This window comes from Dermacentor albipictus, chromosome 8 (assembly GCF_038994185.2).
Source record: "Dermacentor albipictus isolate Rhodes 1998 colony chromosome 8, USDA_Dalb.pri_finalv2, whole genome shotgun sequence".
Classification (NCBI taxonomy): domain Eukaryota; kingdom Metazoa; phylum Arthropoda; class Arachnida; order Ixodida; family Ixodidae; genus Dermacentor; species Dermacentor albipictus.
This window is the reverse complement of record NC_091828.1, coordinates 30,303,668-30,327,992: the sequence shown is the minus strand read 5'-3', so window position 1 is coordinate 30,327,992 and position 24,325 is coordinate 30,303,668. Positions and strand designations below refer to the sequence as shown.

Genomic DNA, 24,325 nt, shown 5'->3' with positions numbered 1-24,325 from the left:
GAAGGCAGAGGCAAAAGAAAAGCTTCGCTTTTATAACACGTACAATATTATGTGGATCCCACGTACCGTGTGGATCTATGTAGGTGAAGATTTCTGTATTGTTTGCTATCATTGAGGATAATAGGCGGCCAGTTTGATGGGAAATGTTTATTTGCTTTGCGGTTTGTCCAATACGAGCGTGGGGAGCTGATGTTAAACCTTGCATTGCGTGCCCCTTTGCTGTGTGTCTACGAAGTGCACACAGCACAGTGAGACGTGTTCGCTTGAGGCGTTGGGCGCCATTGTTCGTAACATTCGATAAGGTTAGCATTGTCATTCACTCACATGAAGCATTGTAAAATAGTTTCAAGTGTGAAAAATTATGGAGACGTGCACCTGGGAGCAAAAGAATGTGGACCAGGGGTTGCGCGCTAAAGCCGATTTTTCCTCAGCCTGTGAATACAACTTGATATTGGGGACTGCAGTCGAAACTTGCCATTGTGACCTTTCCAGTGTACCCGTAAATTTAAGTTAGTGCATGCTAATTGCAAAGAAATGTAGCTTTTCGGAGACCCTGTGGTCCATGCACTTTTGTTGAAAGGTGTACGTGCCAGTACCACAATCGGACTATGAGGCGTAGTGGTGGATTCTTGAATGATTTTGTCCCCCTGGTGTTTTTTACAACGCAACTAAACCTAAGTATACGAGCGTTCTTATACTTCTCCCCTGTCGAAATGCAGCTGCCATGGTCGTGATGGAAACGACGACCTCGAGCAATGCCATCGCGACAAAGCTACCACAGATGGTACAGGAATCTTAATTTGATGAGCAACTACCTACGTAGAATCGCCTACACGGCACGATGCTTCATAGCGGCTTTGCGTCTGCACCTGCGCATCAGTTGCCATGTTCAGAATTTTTGTTGTTGCTTATTTTTCAGGAATATCAGAAGCGTACTACAGCACATCTTGAGCTTAAATTTATCCAGCTGGTCCGCAACCACTGTCTTGTCTAGTAGATGCGTTTCCTCGCCTTATCACATTACATTTTTCTTTTCGCGCCCTCCTCCCGTGTACGAGTTATAAAAGCAAATAATGGCAGGGCTGTGACTCACTAGATTCGTGACCGCGGCCGTTCTACCCATTCTTTCGTTCATCTCTCTACATTCTGTCGTCCATTCTGTCTACCTCCATTTTGTACTGCTGCACGTTATTATAAAGGTAGCTGCAGTCTCTGCAATAGTGTTGCAGTGAGTCAGGAATAAGTACAGCATTCAAGACGGTAATGTGGTGAGGAACAGAGAGCTCCAGAGGGCATTATATTCATGCGACGCGATGTAAATGTTGAAAGGAGTTTCTCGTTACGCGTTTTCTCTCTACAACACTCCTTCCATGTATAAGCACATACTGAAATAGATGCCCTGTAACGTAAAACCATTCCGATATTCTTTATTCCAATCTCCTGTCAAATTGCGTAACCGCTGACGTCAAATTTGCGTAACCGCCGACGCAAGCATAGGGCGGTGACTCGAAGGATTGTCTGCACAGACCAATCAAACGCTTTCTTCGACATAGGAGGTCAATTTTCTTCGCTTGAAAAACGAATAACATTGCCTGCACTGAGCGGCTTGTCTTATCTAATTGGCTGACAAGAGGCGAGGAGCACACTCAAGTGGAGAGGGATGCGAAGGGGCTGAGCCAGAGCACTGAAGATAGATAACCGGTTGAATAGGGTGGTGCCAGCGTCTGAGATTGGTCCGCTTTCCCTTACCTAAATTGCGATGGCTAGTTGGAAATCGTGGCTGCATGCAACGAAAGCTTAAGAATGTCACTAAAACGGTTCCTCAGCAAAAAACAGTTGGTAGAACAAAGTGGTAAGCGTGACTAAAGTGCTCGAAAAAGTTACAGGGCCACGCAGTAAGGTTTATTATACGCAAATAAACCCATGCTCTCCTACAGGTGCGAGTAGCCTGTGCCTGAATGAATGATGGCAGCCATCTTTTATTCCTTTAGGAACGGGGAAGCTGGAGGCTATTCAGAAGAAAACTCAATTTTGTTCGGCATAATAATGTATCTTTAACGTGTACACCTTACTTTGACGCGGTGAGCTTTCGTGCTTTTGTTACCTCGTGTGACAGGTGGGCGAAGTGAGAGCAGCCCGAAAACCCTCGACCTATAGCCGAGGGCTATTGGGAAGAAGGCGTCGAATCAGAAATAACAATTTTTCTTCCGTTCGACCAAATCATGCAAAATCAGCTTGCACACGCCATAACAGATGGAGAGCTGTCGCGGTTTCCGTGACGTCGCTTGACAGACAGGCGAAGAGGGGATGGTGCAAGAAAATTTTTGACCGACTGCGGAGGGCTGATTGCAGATTTGGAATGCAAAAGTTTGGAATAGCTTTACGTTAAAGCGCCCCAGCTCCTGACGCGGTGTATCAGACAGCAGCAGCAGGGGAACAATAAAAGGAAGAGACAAGAAGCCTTCGTTATAAAATGAATTGATATTGTTCAGGTCGTCGTTCATGCAAATCATATCATTCATTATATACATGTCATGACCTGCCAAGTCATATTCATGTCATCGTTCGTGCAAGTAAAGCCCATCGTACCATGACGTCTACGTTATGATGCCGTACTACGCAGTCATATCATTCATATCATGAATAACCCATTAAAATGATTCAGTTAAAGAATCGTGTCCTATACATTGCGTTGCCGTAAGAAGGGAAATAAACAGATACACACTCACACACACACACACACACACACACACACATATATATATATATATATATATATATATATATATATATATATATATATATATATATATATATATATATATACATATATATATATCTATATATATATATATATATATACAATAGCCTACATTCACGCTATCAATCAGGTGATAGAGAAATGTGCGAAATCTAACCAACCCTCATATATTGTTTTCATTGATTTCGAGAGAGTGTTTGATTCAGTCGCAACTTCAGCAGTCATGGAGGCATTACGGAATCGGGGTGTAAATGAGCCGTTTGTAAATAGCGAATCCACAGCCAGCTTAGTCCTCTATACAGAAAGCAACAAAATCCCAATAAAGAAAGGCGTCAGGCAAGAACAAACGATCTCTCCAATGCTATTCACAGCGTCTTTGCCGGAGGTATTCAGAGGTCTCGATTGGAAATAATTGCGGACAAGACTAATGGAGAATACCTTAGTAACTTGCGATTCGCTAATAATATTGGATTGCTTAGTAACTAAGGGCACCAATTGCAATGTATGCTCACTGACCTGGAGAGGCAAAGCAGAAGGGTGGGTCTAAAAATTATTCTGCAGAAAACTAAAGTAATGTTTAACAGTCACGGAAGGGAACAGCAGTTTAGGATAGGTAGCGGGGCACTGGAAGTGGTAAGGGAATACATATACTTAGGGCAGGTAGTAGACGTAGATCCGGATCATGAGACTGAAATAATCAGTATGATCAGAATGGGCTGGAGTACGTTTGGCAGGCATTCTGATATCATGAACAGAAGGGTGCCATTATCCCTCAACAGAAACGTGTATAACAACTCCGTCTTGCCAGTACTCACGTACGGGCCGAAACCTGGAGGCTTACGAAAAGGGTTCTACTTAAATTGAATACGACACAACGAGCTATGGAAAGAAGAATGATGGATGTAACGTTAAGGCATAAGAAAGAGCAGATTGGGTGAGGAAAGAAACAGGAGTTAATTACTTCTTAGTTGAAATCAAGAAAAAGAAATAGGCATGGGCAGGACATGTAATGAGGAGGGAAGATAACCGTTGGTCATTAAGGGTTACGGACTGGATTCCAAGGGAAGGGAAGCGTAGCAGGGGGCGGCAGAAAGTTATGTTTGCGGATGAGATTATTAAGTTTGCAGGGACGTCATGGCCGCAATTAGTCAATTAGTACATGACCGGGGCAGTTCTAGAAGTATGGGAGTGGCCTTTGCCCTGCAGTGGGCGTAACCAGGACGATATATATATATATATATATATATATATACAGAGGGAGAGAGAGAGAGAGGTGGGAGGGATGGGAGAGAGAGACAGAGACGATAGATATTGATAGGTACGTGAGGAAATCTAAAAGCTGGACCAGAAAATGTTAGAGAATTATTTCATGAAACCGTCAAAAAGCCTTTGGACAGCACTAGTGGTGCTTGTAAACAAGGATGGTAGCTTGCGGTTTTGTATCGATAATCGCGAGCTAAACCATGTTACAAAGCAAGACGTTTGTCCGCTACCACGCATACACTCTAAAAATTTTAACACCCTTAAGGGTGTAAATGACTTGTCCCATTGGTGACACCCTTTTTGGGTGTATTGCTACACCCCAAGCAACGGGATGCAAATTAACACCCCACAAAAGAAGGGGTGTTAATATGACGTCACCTCGCCTATGGGTGTAAAACCAAACAACCTTTCTATATAAGGTGTAACAGAGACACCACCCTTTCAATATGGGTGTAGCATAGACAAAACCCTTCCAAAAGGGTGTTATCCCTGCAAGTATTTTGGCGTTCACTACAGCCATGTAGTTAATGGGCAGACTAGCTGTTGTGAATGCTGCCTAGCCTTAGCTATGATACTTACTTGTTCTGTATGAGCGAGAATCTGTGAGGCGTCCTCATATTGCGCTTCTGGTCCGTCATGTGGTAGCATAACGTGCGACCCTTTCAGGCAAACAATTTAAGGTTTCGCCATTGCAGCAAGGCACACAGGCCATGCTTTTCGTAATCTTCCTCTGCAGTGATAGTACGCTGCCGGCAGGATGCAGAGCGCAATAACAATTCGCGCTGCACTAAGGACACAGGATCTCCCGCACCTTGGTGCACCAGTACTTATAACCCAGTGGAAACAGCACACAGCCAAAAGCATGGTTACATGCATTTCAGAAATAATTAAAAACCTCCACTTTTCTTGGCCAAAACTTTTCGCAACACCAGCTCGACCAGGAGGGAAACACACCACAGCTCGTTGTTGTAGCTCATATTGAATGCAATAGAGCGCAAGCAATGCATGGATTGGCGACGGTAACAAGTGCAGTACTACAGAAGCATACGTTTGCCTGTCAAGCAGTTTTTTGCCGTTTTAAGCACACATTTTATACCTCTATTCATCAAAGTTGCCATTTATCTCCACGGGATGCTTCTACTAGTACTTTCACACATGTGACTTAAAGGTAGCACTGAAAGCCAAAGAACAAAGTGCTTCCACGCCGAATAATGTTTCAGCATTTACGAACAAAACAGCATGTGTAGCTGTGCATGCTGTTCAATATATAAGCATGCACTATTTCCTGAAATATATGTATGCTCCAATTACTGCCAGTGACCTGCTTATACCCAATAATTTAGTTTATTTTTCACCATGTGCTTGCATTGAATATTCCACAGGCATTGTAAGTTAAGCTACCAGAATAACAATCAGCTAGTCTAAGGTTACCTAATTGAACAAGATCATTGTAAAATTTGTGAGGAAATGTCAGAAGAGAAGTATTTATTTCAATAAAGAGAAATGGTTACATAATAATGTTTGCACATTATAAATGTAAAAAGGAAAATAAGGAGTAAAACCATACCAGTACAAAGACATAAGCACCGAATAATGGCACAGGCTTGCTCAATTAAATTTTAAGCAGAAGTTTTTTTAAGTAACCTGACTACGAACTATTACATGTTTTCATTCAAAAAGCACTGCATCTTATTATAAAGCACAGAAATAACCGGTCACATAAGTCAGAACAAGTCTGAGTGTGTCTGTAACACAAGGATAGAAAGTTGGGCGAGTTGGTACAGTAACATGATCTTGGATTGTAGCGCGAAGTGACACGGACACAGAGTAGAAGCAGACGGGATGAGCGCTCACTATCAACTAAATTTTTAATGAAACGAAAACATATATATATATATATATATATATATATATATATATATATATATATATATATATATATATATATATATATATATATATATATATATATATATATATATATAGGTGACTGCAAAAAAACGCAGCACATCTAAATGAATATTGAATACATAGTAGTAACATGAAGACGACAAACAAAAGCCATCAGCCGTCAACTGCGTGGCAAATCTGAGTGCAAGCTATTCTCTTATAAAGTATACCTGTAGGCATTGCGACCAATGTGCTCCCAAGATGTATCATTGCAGAGTTGTAAGGACATGACAATCCTAGGCTGATTATGTTCTTGAGGCTTTTTTCCCCACTTTCCATCTTTTGAAACGTGTATACTTCACTCATGAAAACAAAAATGCTACAACTGGCATGTGATAAGCTATGCGTCTTATTTCCTAGCAGCTAATTGAAACGAGCCACGATGACAAATTCAAATGCCGTTACCTCATCAGACACTCAAATTTCTTAAACACAAACAAAACCAGATAGGCATTAGAGTGAGCAACACTTAAATACATTACACTGGTTTAAAGTTATTGTACCACTTTGTGCCAGGTAAAAATGTTAGAAACATACAAAATTTTAAGATTCTACGGCCAACCGTGAAAACTAAATAAAAAAAATCATTAAGCTTTCTTAAAACGGGTACAGGAGCTTTACAACTGGCCGTCTTGGTGATGGACACGCAGATAGATGAGCAGCCATTCCAACGAGACGAGAACGAGCCATTCCAATGAAGTCTGCGAGACACTGCAGAGTAGTTCTTGGTCCACATGAAGGAGGTTGCTTGCATACACATCTGGGCCGCCACACTGAATGCATGGTGTTACCGGAACCTTTTCCCCTGCATTGTGGTAAAAAAGCATGGTTAAGTTTATACGATATTTAATATGCAAAAAAAAGAGGTGAGGCATGCAGACAGGTCACTAGAGTAGAGAAGTGAACATGAACACGAAAAACATGAAAACTTTCATTAAATTGTTTTATTAGATAAAATTTTTATACTATGTGTCATTCATTATGAGGGTTCATAACCGCAACATATTTAATATATAAGCAGGTAGAATTATCAGCTTGGTCAGTTTGCACAAGCTCGTTTGAGGCAAGAAATCGAGTTTCACAAACACAACCTCAACATTCTTGATTGAAAAAGGAACACCTCAGACAACATGCAGTCCTGTGAGCGGGAATTGCACAGTTCAAGAAAAACAAATTAAAACTCACAGACCGAAAGCGAATTAATTGATTGGTTTTAGTAGCACAAGGGCATTTTGGGCCAATGAGCGCCAAGTCTATACTGCAAAAGATAAACTTAATGCATCTTTACAAATCAAATGTATAAAGATGGCTAATGCCTCTCTGCACTACAGTTGCTTTGCTCTAGCGTGAAGTCATTTTAATGCATGCACACGTACATACACACGCTACACCCAAGTGTAACAGCTGCAGAATAAAAATTGGGCAGCAACAAAGTCGCAACCTTTAACCATTGATCCCAAGCTGTACTAGTGACTGGAAGTAGTACCAATATCGCCAATGACGAGTCGCACTCTTTCTGCCCGATGTTACGCTGCTCTTATTGTCAGATGAATTACAGTCGGCATTGAGGGAAAGCTGCCCGCAAGAGCAGCTCCTATTTTTGTGTTATTTCTAACCAGAGACAAATGAAGTAATATATTTTTAGAATGAGAATGACACCGAAAAATTGAGTACGTAAAAAATTTGGTACATTCTTCCGGAATTAACTTGGGGGTTAACGGCTAAAGAGGCCATCCAGAAACTAGAACAAGTTTTGACATGTTTGCTACCAGTGAATGCTAGAAAATATGTTGGCATTCTGTAGTTTTGTCCAACAATGCAAAAGGGATTCTTAATAACTGAGGAAATAAATGGAAAAATATCATGGAGTATATTTCGTTAATGTAATGCAGAATCACCCAACTTCTGTTACTATATAATCTCCACTTGATTAACGCGCACTTTCTGAACTAGTTCAGGAGGTGCTGATTTCACTACTCATTCCACCAGTTCAACGTGGCAGCAACTGCATATTGCGATTTGTTTTACTTAGTGCAGGCTTTGTACAGGGCGAGTTCACAGCATTCCCTGCACTTGGCCGAAAGGTAGTGCATGTTTACGCAGCAGGTGTGGTGCCGCTTCTGCACGAGCGAGGTGCAGAAATAAGAGTTTCATACAATAATTACTAGAGGGAACTCTGACGTTAGTGTCCACAGGAGATCAAACAAGAACGGCTGTACCAGCATGGAAATTATGGGAAGTACATGGATTTGCCTAAACTTCATCTGTTTGGCTTCAAACGGCTTTGTGACTTTGTAAACTAGTCATTTTCAACAATATACTGTGTAATAAATAAATAAACATGAAAATCGTCCGACGACAGGATTCAAACATAGGAACTCTAGAACAGAAGTCTGATATTGAAACCATTAAGCCACGGAGGCATGTAACGACAAGCGAGTGCAACGCCCTGATGAATTTATCGCGGGCATACCAGTGCCTTGAGGCGCTTGGCGCCTTTCGATTTGGCCACCTGGACAAGCTCAATCGTTGTAATTAATAGCAATTGTGCGTGTTGGTGCCGTCTTCTGCACTTCGAAGAGTATAGACTGCGCTGAAATGTACGACAATAAGATTTATATAGCGTATAATATACGAAGCCACAAGAACGTCTGAATTCACAAGCACGAATATCAGACAAATCCATGTGCTTCCCATCATTCCCATGGTGGTACGACTCCAGCACCAGAGTTCCCTTCAAGTAATTACTGTAAGAAACTATGGCAGAAAGAGGAGTAATAAACTAAGTTTTGCTGTCCGATAAATCTTACTGGTCATTAATTCCAAGTTTCAGTGCAGTCACATGTCTAGCAGGGCAATTGTGGTATTTTTCATAAACATTGCAAAGCCAACTGTGATGAATGCTCACTATGGTAAATTGTTTATGATCGAGTAGCATAGACTACTGAAGCAATCTCTAGAAGGCAAGTTAAGTAATTTTCTTATTAGCAGCCTTTACACAGCATTCGAGCATATGACACATGCACCTCAGATATGCAGATAATATTTCCTTGACTTAGCAAGAAGCGATGATTCATGTTCCACGAGGCTACTTCTATCAAAGCAGTATTGGTGCTCTCTAAAAACAATGCCAATGCAGATGATCCAAATATTTTTCAGGGGCAACAGTTATGCCTGAAATCATGCTAGATTAGTTTTTTTAAACACATGCTCAGACCATGTTAGAAGTGCTTCTTAAAATCCTCCTATTTATTAGACTAGTCATATATCTGTACACAAAGGCTATTAATTAGGTCCCATGCTATATCATCATCTTAACAAAAACTTCACTTAGTAATACACATGCTGTGATGAGATTTGAGACCACATTGAGATGCTGAACAAGGGAAATTCGTTATTTTTAAAATGAAGCTCCTGTTCTTCCAAACGAGAAGAAAGGATACTGAGGGTCAAAATTTTTCTGAATCACAGCTGGAAGATGCCAGAGAAGACACGTGGAAACTTATTTGTAATTTTGTATTTAAATGTACAAATGATAAAGGGAAATGAAAATGGTAAAAAAAAACAACCAGGCATGGGGGGAGAACGAACCTACAGCCTTTGCATTAGGCATGCGATGCACTAACCACTGTGCCACCGAGGCAGCATTCAACCGTCCACAATGGCCCCTCAGATTGTCGACGCTCGAACATGGCCGTAGCACCACAGTGGTTAGTATATCACATGCGTAATGTGAAGGTTATGGTCCGTTCCCCACCCACAGGTGGATATCTTTTAATTCACTTTCACTTACCTAGAATTTATCATTTCTATACTTTATATAAAAAAACTTAAAGCATGTTCCTGTATGCTTTCCTTGGCCTCATTATCTGCTGGCTTCTTCCAGTTCTGTTACTACCAACACTTATACATATTCTAATCTGGTAAGTAAACAGTTTTGCATGATGCTGGAATGCAATATAAAACATTATTGCAGGGCCGTGTTATGTAGAATGTCTTACATTGCCCAGGCAAGGTGTATTAATGTCAATCTGAAAAAAAAACAATTCCCACTCTAAGCAGAAATGCTGTGTACTGCTGTGTGCAACAGGGTTTAACGAAAACAACTTGTTCAGAAATAAATCCACCAAACAACGAGGAAATATGAAAACTAGATGAAAATTTGTGCAGTTGCATGTTAAAAATTTAGCACAGCAACAGATGAAGACATAATGAAGGAAACGCGAAGATGGTTTATTTTGGACACACGAGGCAATATACCTGAAAGATGCATATGAGCTTACACGTGGAGAAATATTGTTTATGTAGCAGCTAAACTACGAACAGGCCTAGAGCACACTGATACAAAGTGTCGAGCATGTAAATCTTATTATGCCCTTAAGTCAAAGAAACATGGCTGTTTCTCATGATTCGCTACACATGGCTGGCTCACACAACTTGGCCACTTCTATATATGCCTTGTAATTACCAGGTGGTCTGTGTGACATGTGCAAGCTTTAAATATGTACAAGTGCCACGTAGCTGTACAGCACCAAAGCAATGTCGTTTGGCATCGTTTTGAGGAAGTGAAACCATTTCTTGCATTTTTCCTAGTTAGGTAATTAGTTATTAAAAATTATTTAACTGCTCAAATATTTTATTCAAAGCAAAAGTGTCAGTGCGAAAATTGTAGAGCATCCTGAAAAATTCCCAATCCAGCTTTCGACTGCTCAGTAGGTGCAACAAATTCTTTTTTTTTTCAAGCTTGAAAGAAGCCAGTGAACACATGCAAGAAGTGCCGTGCAACTAACCGCTCGTGCACCTGAACACCATTTGGCGCCTCCTTTCATGCTTGAAAACAAAAAACTTTTTGAAAAGAATATTTTAGAAATTGATTAATTATTATTGACTGTTTTTGGCAAAATGCAGGAAATAGTGTGACTGCCACTTCCATTTTCGGCGACATGAATTCACTCAATTTGCATGTCCAAATCTAGCTATACATGGTGCGTGTTTTGAGCTGGTTCTGTAATTTACGCTGGTTTTGACTAATTGAAGCTTTGCACCCTAATAATGGAAAATAAATGTTGTTGAAAGTCAGCGCTTGTGGTGTCTTCTTGTCTCGTCCCTTGTCTATATTTTGCGCTGTTACTAGCAGGATGGAAAAACCAACAAGCCCAAGCTGCTATTCTAACTAATAATGGAGTCAGCCTAAAAAGAAATTGGTACATGAACGGTCGCTCTCAGTACTCCATACTCCTCTAACTTAGTGCAAAGTGCTTGTGAGCCAAGAAGTTGGTAGTTCTAAGCAGTATTTCTCATTTTGACCTGGTGTTATAGCCCACTTACTATGATGCCATGCTGCTCAGTCACGCTGGTCCCAGCTTCAATCTAGGCCATGGCAGCTGACCTCCAATGAGGGTAAAATGCAATAACGCTTATGCACTTAGATTCAGGTGTACATTAAAGAAGCCAGGTTTCCAAGACATTACGTTTTGGAATGTAAAACCCATAATTTAATTTTAAAATCTAAAGGTGCTTTATTAGGAGCAGGGGCATCATTTTGAGCTTTTACTGCACTGCCATAGCACCAAGAAGCTCCAAGTAAATAAAAGCAATTTCTTAGACAATGTACATATCTTGAAAACATTTACAAACACTTCTCTGCATGCACCTCCGTTGCTGTTATATTTAGATCCGTATGCCAAGGCGGGTTATGATGTTAGAACATGTTTCAAACTTTTTTTTCACCGCTTTAAAGTTGTTGGTTATTTTGCATCCCACTGTGTGTCGAACGCACATTTCAGTGCATCAATTTCTTCAGAAAGTGCATTCCTCTTTATTTATTTGTGCATGCAAAAAGGGTTCAGAAGAACTGCTTTCTGGAGGTCTGTAAAACAAGCAAAAAACAATTCTATGTAGGCTGCACAAAGAGAAAGGATTGGTTTGTAAATATGTTATTTAGTTCTTAAAGAAAGAGGCAGCTGTCAGTATTCTGTTCCAAAGTAAAAATTGCCCCTACCTGGCTCTGCTTCATTTTCCGATGTTGATGGTCCATTCAGGGGGACTCAACTGATAGGCTGCACTTTGGCGATGTCGGGTGTGCTGTCACCAGGCCCAAGGTCGATCGACATCCTCACCAAAAGTCGAGTCCAAACGCTATAATAGAAATATCTCATCATTTTGCTATCAGTTCTGTCAACTTGCGCGTTTCACACACGGCCGTCAGTGAAATATTTCGTCACTTGGATACTGAAAGAAATTCAAGCATTTTCTGGCAGCCAAGCTGATGATGACGATGTGTGGTGTTTTATGGCGCAAGGGCCAGGTTTGGCCAAAGAGCGCCATGACAAGTGGTAATGTTGACGATGTATTATGGAAGATGTGACTTGGCTGTGAAATGGCCTAAAAATTGGCGCTGTAAAGTGCGTAAAATCTACGTGCTACAAAATTATGGCGATGACTAATGACGAATACTATGAACATTAAAATCCATCGTGGAAGAATGATGCAAAATAGAAAATATATAGGATGGTAAAATTACTTGGAGCACTGCTGCCTCGCCAGAACCCTTGAAACACAAGGGCCTAGAGGCATGTGCTATATGAAAGAGCTATCACAGCGGCATCCTCTGAAGAGAGGGCGGCAGCCAAGCTGAATACACAGTAAATGGAGAACATTAAAGAGCAAATGCAGTTGTCACATTAGATTGATCAAGTACAGCAGAAACGGAAAATAAATCAGTGATACTGTGTCTGTTGGCTTTGAATGCAAGAAATGTAAAAACAGGAACTTGCAGCCACGCCACCTTGAATTTTCCGCGTTTGCTACACCTCACAAGTTTGGCGTCGTCCGGTACTCGGGGATAGTAACCGCTTAAAATCAAGATGAACGAGCGTCAGCATAAATTAACAGGATAACTAACCGGGCAATATTGGCGCATAAAACAGCTCACGTAGCGAAGCTACTGTCAATTACCCGATGACGCATCTGCGGGCGGTGCGGTTTGGGCGAACAATTCAAAAAGGAATGAGAGTTTCACTTGTTTCACGCCTACTAAGCTAAGACAGAATTTGAGTTTCTTACTAAACTATACTGGATATTTACGCTCCGAATAAAACGCTGGAAATTTTGTTACGTCACACTGCATACGTATGAGTGAGGAAATTGCTTTTATTGTGTTCTGCGCTGACGGCATGTAGAATCAACCACTCTCATGCAACAAAAGCATGAAAGTGGTACTCGTGACACCGAAAACAAACATATACAGCGCCAACGTTACGCCTCTTGGAGTTGGAACTAAGCACGATCAAGCCAGTTTTCTAGCTTTCATAACGCCATGAACACGACCAAACATTGAGCGAAAACACTCTCTGCTCTCGAAAATTATTACCGCTTCCATTTATATACCTATCGCTGCCACAAACAAAAGTCAATGGGCTAGCTGTCCACAAGCCACAGATTAGACTGACAGCAACATATTACGGTAACGTAAAACAATTTCCACGCTGACTTAGCAGCCGCGGTGTGCTCTAAGTGCCAAAGTTCTCGTTTGCCGTTCGAAATTCACACCATGATGACGGGCACTGCATCTTTCACATGGAATACTGCACGCTTTGCTCCGGAGCTCAATAGGAGGGCGAAACGCATTTGCACGTACCTGAAATCCACATGCCGGAAACCCGTCGACGCTTCCGAGAACGAGGCGCACAGCCATACACCCGTACGGCGGCTTGACTTGGACGTGAGGCACTTCTATCAAACATTTCACATGCGACATGTTTCACACCGATTGCGCGAGCACCAGAAAATGACGCAGGCTGCATTGCGACGCCGAGCAGACGTGCAGCCACCGATGAGCTGTGTGCGCGGATTGCAGAGAGCAAAGCCATACAAAACGTTAGGCACGAGAAGATGGCGGCTCTTGTTGCGGAGACGAAGCGAACGAAGCAATGACGCGCGAATGAATGTTGCCAACTGTTGGTTCCGCGTTATGCCGGCGGTGGTGGCTTTAGTGGCGTGTGTTGCGACTGTCTAATTTTTTATTTCTTTTCCCCAAACAGTATAGCTAAGATCAGTTCTTTGTTTGAATTTTTAGCTGTGTCGTTTGGCATTATCTTTCTCTTTTTATGCTATTAAGCGGCCAATTGTGGCCTCTCAAGATCGCGCGCGCCAGCTTCGCGCTGCGATCCTGAGAGGCCATAATTGGCCGCTTAAATAGCATAAAAAGACAAAGAAAAACCATCCGTCCGTCAGTCCGTACCGCACGATATCTTTCAAAATAGAACCCGCAGCAGCGAGTGAATTCACCTTCGTGCTAGCTCTCGCTTCAACGCGACCGAAGCTGCGAGAACACTGCGCTCACGAAGCTTTCAGCTTATGCCGCACTATGCGCTTTTCGCAGATCACTTTCAAGATAGGTGTACGCGCGTCTGTTTTCAAAGCGAAGTAAACGGTGAGAACACAGCGCCTGAAGCTTTCAGCAGTGGGCACACTCTGTCCGCAATGCAGTTCGCTTTCAAGATACGGTTCGCGCGGCCGTGCCACAAGCAGCCGCCGCCGGAGAACGGTTGATAATGGTTCGTCGCGGATGAGGAGGGCTAAAGAGCGATAACGGCTCAAAACGAACGGAACGTCACCAGCGCGCCTGGCCCCGCCACCTGCAGTACTTTGCTTGCGCCGCCGACCAGAGCAGCTCGTGTCGCCGCAGCGCTGTCGCTAATACTTGTCGGATCAAGTCTCATAACATTAATGACGACATGGACTGCGTGTGGATGAGGAAGAGTCACAATGCTTACGCACACTTAGACAAATCCGAGAGGAGTTCCTGTGTGATTTTTTTTCACCGGAAATGTACAGTCAGCGGTGGGACCCAGAGTTGACAATGCCTGTAAGAGGGGTGCCAAGCTTTTTTTTTTGTGAGAGTCTTGCCCAGCTCCCAAAGATCTGCTCAAGCTAAGACTTGCTGATGGCTGTATGTGTTTTTTTTTTATAGTCTCATGCCCTCGAACCGCCACGAATCCTACAGTGTAATGGCATTAGAGCAGAATTCACGTCCAAAGGAAAATGCAGCCGGTAATTGGGCTGCCTAAGGTTTGCGGCCCGGCGGCAGCTGCCCTCCCGTCCCCCGTTTCCGTTGACAAGTTAGGGGGAGGGGTCTAGAGCAATCTTACACCCCCCTCCCCACAGTGGCGTAACTAGAAAATATTTTCGTGTGAGGGGGGGTGAAGGAGTGGGGCCATTGCCATAGCAGCGAAAATTTTACTGTTAGTGAGCGTTACAAGTGCCCGGCGTGCCCCACTTGGCTACGCCGCTACTAGCCCCCCCCCCCCCCCCCCCCCGCTATCGACGCAAATTGAGCTATCAGAACGTGCATGACACGCATGCATGACACAACATGAATGACATGCCGCGAAGCTAGCATGGATGCCATCACATCATCATCATCATCATCACCTTATTTTGACGTCCATCGCAGGACGACAGCTTCTCCAGCGATCTCCAATACCCCTGTCTTGTGCTAACTGGTTACACGTGTCTTCAAGTTTCCCTATTCCATCCCGTCCACATTATTCTCTGTCGTCCTCGACTGTGTTTCCCTTCCCTTAGCACCCATTCTGCAACGCCAATAGACCAGCAGTTCTCTCCCTTACGCATTGCAATGTCTGCCCAGCCCGACTTCTTCCTCTTAATGTCAACCAGAATATCAGCTATCCCCGTTCGCTCTCTAATCCACATCGCTGTCTTCCAGTCTATTATCATCATGCCTAATAATTTTCATTCCATCGCTCGTTGCGCGGTCCTCAACGTCTTCCCAAGCTTCTTTGGTAACTTCCAAGTTTCGGCCCCATACGTTAGCAACGTTAGAAAGCATCGGTTAGCAATAAGCTCCCTGGTCATGATTTAGTAATGCCTGCCGTAAGCTCTCCAGCTAATGTTTTATTTTTGTTAATTTCCTTGATCAGAGGCCCCTGCGAGTAATTAACCTCAATAAACGTATTTCTGCGCAGACCATGGCATTCGTTCTCTCGCCTGGCTGCGGAACATTACTTTTCTCTTCTGCATACTAAATCTCAATCAGACTTACACTTCCTTCGACAAGTTCCTCAAACGTTTGTTGCAAATAGTCTGCAGCGTTGCTGAGTATGCCAATGTCATCTACAAACCGTAAGTTGGTGAGCTATTTACCGTTAGCCCACCCTCCTAACCATTCCCAGTCTAACTGGTTGCACACCTTTAAGTATTCAGTGATAGCATTGTAAATATTTTGCCATTGATCATATGAAGCCTTTTGCAGATATCTGGCTATGCAAAGTCTGCGCGTTAGTGTCATCCGTTCGATATCGACATTCGTGGGAAACTTCATTTTTGACCACTGTTCGGAGCCAGTGCGCTGCTGCCTAGATGCCCCGATCTAATCATTCCAGCTACCTGATTCAAGCGCAGGTAACGCGCGTTTCATGTATAGCTAATATCAACGCCTTAACTGGCAATGTTCATTTATCACATACTGTAAGCTTGTTCACTTACTCCCTTATAATTAGGGTGTAAATTAGAAAGACTGGGGTGTTCCAAGGATGTTTTCTTGTTGAACACCCTTTTCCGTTAAAAAAGGGTGTTTCAAGGGTGCTTACAAGAGTGAAAAGATGAATACACCCGCATTACACCCATAAGGGTGTGAAAATTTTTAGAGTGTAGATGATTCTCTCGACAGGCTATGGCATGCGCGTTTGTTCTCAACGATGGATCTAAAAATTGGGTACTGGCAAATCGAAGTCGATGAGCATGATCGAGAGAAGGCTGCTTTCGTGATGCCAGATGTGCTGTACAAATTCAAGGTTCTCCACTTAGGTGTGTGCTCAGCGCCGGCCACACTTAACTGTCTAATGGATACCGTCCTGCCCGGCCTCAAATGGAAGACTTGCTTGGTATGCTTGGACGATGTAATTGTTTTTCGGCCACTTTCGAACAACATCTTAAGTGGCTTGTCTCCATTCTTCAAGCCGTACGGTCCTCTGTAGTCGCTATGAAAGCAGAAAAATGCAGTTTTAGCTTTCAAGAACTTCAATGTGGCGGCCAGTCATATCGGTGACCTGATCCCGATAAAATTTCTGCCATCACAAAGTTTGCAAGGCCGTGGCGAAGTATTCGACGCTTAGTGGGTCTGTGCCTCTATTAACCCCATTTTATCAAGGGTTTTGGTGCACTGCCTCTCCACTCACAAGTCTTATGAGAAGATGCTTCGAATTCATATGGGGAGAGGAGCAGGAAGGAGCATATGAGTTACGGCTGTGGCTGCAGGCCCCGCCTGAGCTCGCTCACTTGGACGAAGGCGCCGCTACACCAATCTACACAGATCCCACAACATGGGCCTAGGCACCATAATTTCTCAATCGCAAAAAGGCCCCGATCTAATCATTGCTTATGCCAGCAGAACTATGTCGTGTGAAAAGTCCAGCTATTCCACTACAGAGAAGCAATGTTTGGCTATAGTATGGGCACTCAGTAAGATTCCTCCATACCTACATGACCGGTCCTTCCAAAGAGTCAGCGACCATCACTCGCTTTGTTCGGTGACAAAAATAAAAGACCCTCTGAACATCTGGCATGCTACAACCTACTACTCCAAGAGTAGGACATGACAGTTGTCCAAAAATCGGGGAAGCAGCACTTAAAGGCCAACTGCCTCTAAAAATCACCAATTGAATCATCAGACTACGATGGTGAGGAATACGCGGGCCTTTTAGGAGTTGTTGATGCTGCCACTATCTATCATCAACAACAAGAGGATCAAGACCTGCATTCGCTCATTTATTCTTGGGAGGCCGACCTACAAAATTGGTGGCAGTGCTTATAAAGGGACCACCATCGCTCTGCTTCCGCAAACGCATCCTCTATAAGAACTATTCTTTCAACGGATACACCTACTGTTAGTCATCCCATATAGTCTCCGCAAAATAATCCTGTCCTGCAGCCGTGCCATGACGAAGCCACCTCAGGCCACCTTGGCTGCACGCGGACATTGGCATAAATATAAAGCAAATATACTTGCAGCAGAGGGGAAGCTATACGTCAAAACTTTTCTTGACTCTCAGCGACGCAAAGTACCACCTACCAAACCCGCCCGGCTCTTACATACTGTTGCAGTGCCCGAGTAACCATTTGCCCATATGGGAATGGACCTTCACGGCCCATCCGCAACGTCTGCCAACGGAAATAAAGGAGTCATAGTTGCCACAGACTAGCTCATCAGGTACATGGGAACTAAGACACTTGTGAATGGCACGGCAGCTGAGGTGGGGCAATTTTTTTATTGAGAATATCATCCTAAGACATGATGCTCCAGCTGTCGTCAAAACAGACATAGGAACCGCGTTCTCAGCGGAGCTTTCAAGAAGTGTGCTAATGCTCAGTGGCACTGCCCACATGAGGAAAACAGCATATCATTCTCAAACAAGTGGGCTTACACAACGACTCCACAAGGTCCTCGCTTACATGCCCTTTATATATGCAGACGGGCATAACAAGAATTGGGAGAAAATTCGGCCGTATGTCACTATTGAGTATAATACGGTCTGCCAGAAAACTGTATACGAATGACGCCGTTCGGTCACATCCAAGGTCTAGAAGCAAGTACGATGCTTCACGCTGTGCTGCCCCAAGACTGTAGCCATACGTAGACTGATGTTGCTGATCTTACAGAACGCGCCAAGGAAGCCTGACAGCTCGTGCCTGTCCGAGTGGACCGCCGGCAATACCGTGACACCCGTCGGTATAAATTTAAGGACAGATCTGTAGTTTATCAAGCCGAAGACAGAGTTTGAGTACGGGCACCTATTATACACCGTGGCGTCGCTGAGAATATTCTACGGTGGTACTACGGACCGCATAAATTTTGCGCCGCCTTAGCGATGTCACCTACGAAGCCGTTGCTGACACCCCATCTTGCTAGATGCGCCGCCAGCATGTGCCTGAAAGTGTTCACACGGTGCGCATGAAGCCTTACCTCTCCGAGTGACATGCATAGCCTGTATTTCCGCACTGACTATTGTTCGCCACGCATCGGGGCAATGCATGCTCAGGAGGGAGGCCAATGCTACGCCCCTGTCAGCACCGAGTCATGATGCTGACGACAAAAACGATCGGCTCGAGAGTTCCCACAGGCTCAATAGAACAAGACTGGTTTTTCTATTCTCAGGTAGGTTGCTAGAGTGTGACAGGTGGACGTCTCGCTGTTAAATTTCCCATTTTCAGTGAACCACGACAATTGATAGTTAGATGACAGTCAGAAAGACAGACAGAAAGAGAGACAGGAAGGCAGACAGGCAGGAAGCCAACCGACCGACTGACCGACCGACCGGGTGAGGGAGCGAGCGACCGACCGACCCACTGAGCGGCCGACCGACTGACTGACTGACTGACTGACTGAGTGGCTTACTTGCTTCACGTGGCTAAAGTAGGCAAGCGATATATCGCACTAAACTAGCTTGGCGGCAGGTGCCCATAGACAGTGCTTCACGTTCGGCTTCTGCGTCCTTGATGAGTGGTTTCACCGCGTAGCGTTGAAACAAAACGGAGGAAACAGGTGCAACTCTTACATTTGAGAGCACGTACAAGGATATTAGCCTTCGTAGCCTCGCCTGCAATGTTTGAAGCAGGGTGTCATTACGGAATCAAATAAGGTACCACAATTACATCGCGGCTTCGTCATGGGCGTACTATGAAGTTGAAATCGGTAGACGATGAGAATCGAGGAGCGCGGTCAACATGGCGTCCACGAACGCGAATCAGACCACCATAGATACCCATTTCGGCTGGCCGTGAAGGAGCGTTCCCCGTACCGCAGTGTCTCGCCTGTATACGGGAGTAAACCGATACCTTGAACGCCACTTCTTCAAGAACCGCTTCGAAACCCCGTGCAGTGTGTGCGACCAGAAACATAGTGCCTCAAACGACAGCGTCTGCGTCCTTTGCAAGAGGGACAGCGTTTTAACGACTTTGTCACAAAACGCTAGCTTTCATGAGGACAGAATGCGAGACGGCTCCTCTTACCACCATGCCACCCTTCGGTACCGCACGATTGCCGTGCAGGCTTCAGCTATATATCACTATCTTCGGAATCGGCCACAAAAGCGGTTAGATAGCTATAAAGAATTCCAGTTAGCTCTCATAGAATGCTAATGCATGGTAGCCTTTGGCAGGCCGGATGTTTGTACATTCTTTCAATACTTGGCGCAATAAAGTATTATTATTATTATTATTATTATAAACCCATTGACAACTGCAACCTTACCTGTGCGATGACGACGGCCTGCGTCATGCCTCCCATGGCACCTAGCGTGCAAAGCCAGGTACCAGAGTTTGCATCGGTAAGCATGACCGGCATGACCGAGTGGTAGGGTTTTTTAGTAGGGCCAATGCAATTAGGGTGTCCCGGCACCAGGTGGAATCCAGTTGCCCTCGTCTGAAATACAAGAAAAGCTAAAGCCTCGGCTTTCCTTCTGGCAGCAGACACGGTGCAAATATATCACCATTCGCGACAGCTCGCTTTGTACTAAAGTTCGTGGACGCATCCGCTTGAAAACAACGAAATAACAACAAAGACAATGTAGAGTTCTGACTGCAGACCAATTGTATAAATCTAGAAGCCGGTAATGTTCACCAATGATAAATCAATTGATTACTGTTTAGGTGGAGTTGTATTCTGCAAACATAAATAAACTTTGGATTGTAAGTAAACACAAGGATTGTCATCAAATGCAGGCATTTCTAGCTTTTATTAGCATTTCTGCCAATAAACACCAAAAAGAAAAGATTATTTTGCAAAGCCAAACATACAATGCTGCTCCTCTCTGAAAAAAAATACTACACCAGTGAAACGGCGTTTAAACCTTTGCTCACAGCATCTAAATGAACCTTTTACTCAGCAACCATACCTAACATGCTGCGAAATAATACTTAACAATTCCGTAAATACATTAATCCAAACAACCGTCAACCAACATATTATATGTTGACGACAATAACCATGTTTCGGACCAAAAGGTATCTGAAGTACTACACTCGATCTTCTCTTCCGTGTTCACTTCTGTACCTAACACTGACCTCCCAGACTGCCCTTACCTCATCCATCCAACCATGCCAGACATAACATTTGGGGCATACGGTATCACCAAGCCGCCAGAATCCCTGAAATTAGCGTCCTCAACCGGCACCAATGGAATCAATTCCGAAATGGTTAAGAACACTGCGCACATCTCTAGTGTATTCTTGTGTCATATCTTTCAGCAATTATTATCATCTGGAGTGGTACTGCAAGAGACGAAAATAGCTAAGGTAATTTCAGTACCAAAAAAGGATCATCGTCATCATGCCACAATTACCGTCCAATTTACCTCATCCGTGTCTGTTCCAAACTAATGGAGCATATAATTCATTCTCATATTCTAAAATCTCTACAATCCGCTACTTTCTTCACTGCTAAGCAACATGGTTTTCAGAAACGCATGTCCTGCGAGACTCAACTAGCTCTTTTCGTTAATGATATCACTTCACATATTGATCAAAACGTCCCCATAGATCCGCTCTTCCTAAATTTCCAAAAGGCTTTTGACAAGGTTCCTCATGAACGGTTCTTCCTAGAACTCTCGCGTCTTAATCTTAACCATTGTGTTTTCCAATAGATCCGCAACTTTATTACTAACATTCAACAGTTCGTTTACGCTAACCAATGCTCGTTTAGTTTATCACCCGTTATCTCCGGCGTGCCGCAGGGCATTGTTCTGGAGCCACTATTCTTCTTAATATATATGAACGACTTACCGAGAGGTTATTCTTTGAAAATTGGTTTATTTGCTGATTATTGCGTAATCTATCGTCATATTACTAACGAAACCGATTCTCGTGCTCTCCAGTCCGACCTTAACGTCATTTACCCTTGGTGTAATAATTGGCTAATGTCTCTCAACGTCAAAAAAAGTCCCTACTTACTTTCCACCATCGCCAATAATTTATTTGAGCTAATTACGTTATCGCCGGTTCTGAAATGTGTGCTGTGACTTATCTATACTAATACATTAACTCGTGAAGTAACCACCATTGGTCTTCACACCTTTACAGCATTAGCAATGATGCCAATCGTAAATCATGCTACCAGCACCGTAATCTACGTCCTGTTTCCCCTTCAGTAAAACTACTCGCAAATTTAAAACTTGTTTGACCCAAATTGTAATACGTAAGCACAGTGTGGGACCCATAACAATCTAACCAGGTGCATACTGAAGGATTTTACCATAGCACGCGGTTGCCCATGAGTCACAAAACTGAGTGCCCACATTTTTTTAATTTATTCCTCCTTTTGCGTCTCTATCCTTCTCTGTTTCTCTCCCCAATTCCCTTCGCCATGCATAGTAGCATGACAGCGATGTATGTGCATCGAATAAAAGGCCTCATCATCATCATCATCATCAGCCTCGTTACGCCCACTGCATGGCAAAGGCCTCTCCCATACTTCTTCAACAACCCCGGTCATGTACTAATGGAGGCCATGTCATCCCTGCAAACTTCTTAATCTCATCCGCCCACCTAACTTTCGGCCGCCCCTTGCTACGCTTCCCTTCCCGTGGAATCCAGACCGCAACCCTTAATGAGCATCGGCTATCTTCCCTCCTCATTACATGTCCTGCCCATGGGCAGGTTGCAAGTGCTAGGCGGCGCCCCGTCTTTCCGACCCCTAGCGCCATCTGACGAACAGTTGCGCGAATGTGGTAGGATTACTCATGGCGTCAGCAGCCCGCACTGCGTGTTTGGCGTCCTGTCAAACGATAGCGATGGCGCGAAACAGCGTGCCGATATTAATTTTAACCGGGTTTCTGGGAATTACAAGATCTTCATAGCTTTTTTCGTGAAAAGAATTTAGGGAAAGGAAGTCGTCTATTTGAAGTGGGGCACGTCTACGACGTGAGGGAAGTGTTGAACTCGCACTGATCGGAAGTGACTGCTTGGTTTATTCCGCAAACGAAATATAATGCACCAGCGAGATGCGTGAAGCTCAGCGTAATTTACTTCGTTACCTACGGTGTGGACGCATGAAATTGTAGGCGAAATTGATTCTTGAAGATCGGCGACAGCAGACAAATCCTAGCGGGGAGCTGCGATTTCCCGTGCTGGCATCGCAGGGAAGTGCAAGGACGCCGCGGTAGTGTTTCCCTCTACATAGATGACGGCAAATACGAATCCAAAACATCTCATCCAAGAACGTGAGGCGTATGAACGACTCGTAAGACCTACCAGAGGTATTCTAACGTTGCTCTCCCCAAACACAAAAAAAAGGGGATGAACTTACCAGTTGTGTTAGACTACGCTGGGAAAATATTTTCGCCCAAGTTACTGGAAGTGCGATACTTTTATGTTGCGATTTTTCAGTGCGTGCAAAGGAGGTTCCAATAAACCACGTTGTCAAAAATTTTGGTGATCTCATCTGCACCTTCGTTGATATGCTGCCATGGGGCCAGAAGAGTGTATGCCAGCTCAACCGGCTGCAACCCCTCCTCAAATCTCTCAGCAAGCCCTAGCGCTGTTCGAATGGGAGAGGATTGGGAAAGAGTTCCACGGCTTTACTGCGGTACAGTGTAGGAACAAACTATTTTGTTTGATGCATATCCTGGTACGCACTGCAGGCAGTGGCGTAGCAGGGGGGGGGGGGGGGGCGTGGGCTCCGTGTGCAAGGGGCCAGTGGGGGGGGGAGGTCATATACGTCTGGAGACATACAGAAATTGTTGATATCCTCGGCTTCCTCCAATAAACCCGGGGGAGGGGGGGGGGACAGAAGACCTATGGGCCCCGGGTGCCAGACGACCTAGCTACGCTACTGACTGTAGGTGTCCCGTTGCTGCCATCATTGCTGTAAAAGCAAATAATTCAGAGTTATAACACACTTGGCATAACGCCGGAACATAAAACAGCTTATGCCGTCGGACGAGCGCTATCCAGTCTTGACGCCGTTCTGCTTCATACGGTCGGCTTGGTAACCTGTAAAACTTTGTTCCTCGTGAGTTGGTGTACGTGCTGTTGCAGCCCACTACTCAACAGCTCGGGTTGCACTTCGGCATTGCTCTGAAAAGGCAACAGCTACGCGCGAAACAGTGCGCATACAGGCTTTCCGAACGCAAGCGGGCCGGTCGTATCCTGCCGGTCCTGCGCTCGCCGCCGCGAGGGGCGCCCTAGTAGGCGCGGGAACTACGTTCGCAACCTGCCTATGCCCATTTCGTTTTCTTGATTTCAACTAAGATGTCCTTACCTCGCGTTTGTTCCCTCACCCAATCTGCTCTTTTCTTATCCCTTAACGATACACCCATCATTCTTCTTTCCATA

General features: G+C 44.1%; 1 protein-coding gene across 4 annotated transcripts in view; it reads right to left on the bottom strand.

The window, feature by feature from the left end:
* Nucleotides 1-24,325, bottom strand: part of LOC135914484 (glutathione hydrolase-like YwrD proenzyme) — a 133,250-nt gene that overhangs the window by 15,989 nt on the left and 92,936 nt on the right. For all 4 annotated transcript variants that reach the window (XM_070523218.1, XM_070523219.1, XM_070523220.1 and 1 more), the window contains one exon: nucleotides 20,247-20,417. In XM_070523218.1, the coding sequence (XP_070379319.1) occupies nucleotides 20,247-20,417 (171 nt within the window). The remainder of the gene's footprint in view (nucleotides 1-20,246; nucleotides 20,418-24,325) is intronic.